We start from the raw sequence: 3,866 nt of genomic DNA, 5'->3' as shown, positions 1-3,866 counted from the left end.
CTTGCAACGTCATTCAGCCCGAAACATGTAGAGAGATGTATATAGCATTGGTAGTAAAACAAAGCAATCGATCCATCTTGATGGCGTCTCCAAGTTCGTCGAAAATGGCTGCTCCAGTCGTGGTGCAGGTGTCGCACGGACGCCCTCGCTCCTAATGACCATCCCAATATTACCATGGCGCACTCCACGGGGTGTTTGGTCAACAGGCCACTTGATGGTAGCTCTTCCTCCGTGTCATAGTGACTGAGTCAAAGAGCAGCCTGCTTCACTCTCCGTGGCGTGTGGTGCCATGCTCATGCAGCCATTCCTGGATTATGCATGGCGCTCGACAATCTCAACGCCTTTGCCACCGACATGGAGTCGCGAGTCGGATGGAGTCGCTCGTGGCATGTGTAGTCTCTTCTCACGTTCAGCAAACGAACTAGGAAGGCCGAGGGCAATCGTGGGTGGAATTGGCACGCCGTGGACAGAACGCCAGTAAAAACTCTATGGTTTCTTCGCTGCTATGAGTCGATTGAGCTCTTGGATGACAAAGCTGTCTTCTGTGTACTGTCCTGTCGCCAGGAGGTCAACCTTTTCCTGCTGCAGCCTCGCCAGCTCCTTGTCTTGACTGAATTGGACTAGGCGGAGCATATCCAACTGCTTCTTGATTGCCCTGAGTTCTTCTCGGTCGCCGTCCAACACAAACCTACCGCAAGTCGCATCCTTTGTGAGGATGGCATTTCGGCAAGTACACACACCTCTCTTCTCGGGCAATGTACTTAAGTCGCAACGCCTCCAGGTCCTGCGCCTTTTGTTCGTCCTGTTTGCGCTTTTCTTGGTGCAGCAGCTGCGTGAGGCGGTCGACCTGCACCGCGAGTTCCTTTTGCACTTGAATCTCTTGGTCCTTTTCGACTTGGAGCAATCGGAGTTGTTTTTCCTAGGAGCGCATTAAATGATTCCCTCCATCCTTGTTTCAATGGGGCCGAACAGCGACCACTTCCACGCGAAACGAGATGCCGTACCAGCGCCGCAATCGTCGCTTGATGCTGAATAATGTCTTGGCGGAGGACGTTTTCAGGGCTCTTGCGCTGCTCGACCCGCAGTGCCACAATGTCGGCTTCCAGTTGTTTCAGCTGTGACTCGGCTCGGATCTACACAACCGACAAGGGTCTTGAGCTGTACAATCCAACAAAAAACATCGCACGAAGCATGATCCGTACGGCACGCTCTTCCATTTGCCGACACTGCAACTCGCTCGACTGTTTTTGCTGCTCAGCCAGCGACAGAGCGTGTTGCGTCTCGCTTTTGGATTTTCGTTGTAAACTATCCACTTCTTGCTTGTGAAGGGCGAGCTTGTGCTGAAACGCCTCTTCCGCCTTGGCCAACGATCGCTCACGCAAGTCCAAGTCATGCAGCGTCTGCCGCAGCTTCTTTTCCAACGCCACGTACTCTTGCTGGGCTTCTCGAACCTACCACAGCACCCATATCACGACGTCGCCTCAAGCCATGCGCATTCAAAATCGTGCAAAATATGGTTGTTCCAACGGTGTAGGTGGCATCTTTTCATGCTAGCAAATTGCAACACCTTGACGAGAAGGTCATACCATTTGAATCCGCTCTTTTTCTCGAAGTGCCCACTCTGCCTCGAGTGCTTCCATCCGCTTCGCTTCGGCTTGTTCCAGCGCCGCTTGTTGCTTCCTCTTTGCAAATTCCCACGCTTTCTTTTCCGCAGCCAACGCGTCCCGCTGCAACGCGATGCCGCATGAACAACCCTACTCGACAACAACTTAGTTCGACAATACAACAGCATGTCATGCATGCTTTTCTGCACCTCGCTCGTCATGTGCAGCACCCACCTGGTTTTGTTGAGGTTGGTTCGAGACTGCGGACCCAGGCGCCAGACACGTTTGCTGTTGCAACGTCGAAGTGGCCGATGTCCCATTGCCATCGTCGACTTGGTTCTTCGTCGTTGGGCGAGGTAAGATCATGGGGGCCACCGACACTCCCTCATGTTCAAGGTGCTCCATGGAGGATTGTGGAGCGGCGGCAACGACTTCGCGCAATCCTTCATCGGACAGCCTAATGGAGAAATGCCGTCAACGAGTCGGCCATGCAACAACTTACAGGTCTGGATGGATCCATTTCGCGCGGACGTGGAGAATGGCGACTTGAGAAGTCGCTCCCATCACAGGCACATACACATCGCAGGTCGTAAAGGGCCGATACAAACAAATTTGACTGTCGTCCACGTGGGCATGGCCATTTTGAACCGTCCAGTCGGAAAAGCAGTCGCCGCACGTGTCGAACTCATACTGGACTGTGGCGTGTAGCAAGTACTGCAGACTCAACAATGCCTGGCCAACGCGAGCCACGTCGGGCGCGACGACGTGGAAGGTGAAGGGGAGGTGAAGTTGGGACGTGGCCACGTGATGGAAGCGGATGGTATCGAGGCCGACGATGTCTTGCTGGGCCGTTCCAGCCAGTGAAAGGACCCCCGACGCCACTGCACATCAGCAATTCATCCAAAAAGTTGAAATACTCGGAGCAAACACCCTCCACTCATCGTCCCGACAAAGCACATGCTCAAAGTCGTCGTGCATCCGTTCATTCAACACGTCGATCCGTTGCCACGAAATTTGCATGATACTTACTCGCAGGCCCTCAGTAAAACGGATGGACAAGCTCTACTTTGACCGGGGAATCCACGGGGTTGCTGGTCGGCGTCCGCTTGATCGAGGCCACGTCCATTTGCAGTGTGTACGTCCCCTTGATATCTGGCTTCGACGGGTTGACGATACCGTCCGTGCCAAGTCCCAACGAAGACGATGCCGAGTGGCGCAAGTACCCGACTTCTCCAACCACGTTGCCTTGTGTTCATTCGTCAGGTTGGCAATGCAAACGTCATTAGACGACGTGGTCTCTGGCAAAGGTGGTGGCAATGCGATGTTAGCCGTTGCCGCGAGCACTTGATTGATGTATACGCTCAGCTCTGTCGGCTGGGATGGCGTCGCGGAGCTACATGAGGTGTCCAAGGATGGCAACGCTTGATTGCGAAACTTGCCCGCGTAAAAAACACCCCGTCGTCCGTGATGGAATTCTGGATAAGTTGTATCGAACGTAATTTGCTCTTCGTGCCCACAAAAACGAATGAGTGCTGCCGATGGCGTCGGCGCGCCCGCCCGGTGATCTTGGCCATCCACTTCACGCAAGAGGGACACGTAGAGCAACGAAATTGCACACGATTCCTCGGTAGGTTCCGTGATGTTGGGGGCCGCAGCGGTGTCTGGAAGCTTGGATTCGAGAACGAGGTCTATCGACGCGTCGACTTGGCCTAGATATGGCACATCTGCCACAATATCCACAAGACCGCGTCAACTCTGCCGCAACGATTGACGAAACGCAACTGAATCACACGTTTCCAAAGAAAGTACACGATTTTTCCTTGGCAGAAAACACTTCAAAAACGCCACCAGCAGCGCACAAGAACACGTCAACGCAATCGCAACATTTCAAAACCCGCCAGCATCGATCATCGCCATTCCAAGACGCGTACGAAATTGCTCTTGTGTAGTCAACAAGCTGACCAGAAACGCCAGCAATACGCTGGTTCATCTACGCACGTACCCTTCGTCTCGTGTGAAGGTAAAAACATGTACGGTCCTGCCAGCGCAAACCGATCGATCGACGCCGCGGTTGAGGCATCCGGTGACGACAGCAATGAAGACACGAGGATTTCCGTGCGGCAGAGGATGCGATCCACCGTGCAGAGAAAAATGGGCAACACCTTCATTTCTGTCAACATGGTGGTCAAGGCCGGCAACGAACTCTTGAGCCGAAACGAGTCGCGAATCACGTCAAAGCCCGCTACATCCAACGAGTGAAAT

General features: G+C 53.6%; 1 protein-coding gene across 1 annotated transcript; it reads right to left on the bottom strand.

The window, feature by feature from the left end:
* Nucleotides 1–367: 367 nt before the first annotated feature.
* H310_11403 (hypothetical protein) lies at nt 368–3,531 on the bottom strand. The gene is made up of 8 exons (XM_008878086.1): nt 2,634–3,531; nt 2,107–2,485; nt 1,839–2,061; nt 1,587–1,754; nt 1,203–1,451; nt 1,005–1,133; nt 741–919; nt 368–688 (listed from the first exon to the last, which is right to left on the bottom strand). Coding segments are annotated over exons 1-8 (1,530 nt in total). The 5' UTR covers nt 2,635–3,531; the 3' UTR covers nt 368–486.
* Nucleotides 3,532–3,866: the final 335 nt, after the last annotated feature.

Source organism: Aphanomyces invadans, assembly GCF_000520115.1.
Source record: "Aphanomyces invadans strain NJM9701 unplaced genomic scaffold supercont1.31, whole genome shotgun sequence".
In the NCBI taxonomy this organism is placed as follows: domain Eukaryota; phylum Oomycota; class Saprolegniomycetes; order Saprolegniales; family Verrucalvaceae; genus Aphanomyces; species Aphanomyces invadans.
This window is presented reverse-complemented; position numbering and strand designations above follow the sequence as displayed.

Bases quoted from the DNA above. Each gene is read 5' to 3' on its own strand.
- H310_11403 (XM_008878086.1), bottom strand. The intron at 2,062-2,106 runs GTAAGTTGTTGC...TTTCTCCATTAG, and splicing joins AAATGGATCCATCCAGACCT to GCTGTCCGATGAAGGATTGC. The intron at 920-1,004 runs GTACGGCATCTC...ATGCGCTCCTAG, and splicing joins AAGCGACGATTGCGGCGCTG to GAAAAACAACTCCGATTGCT.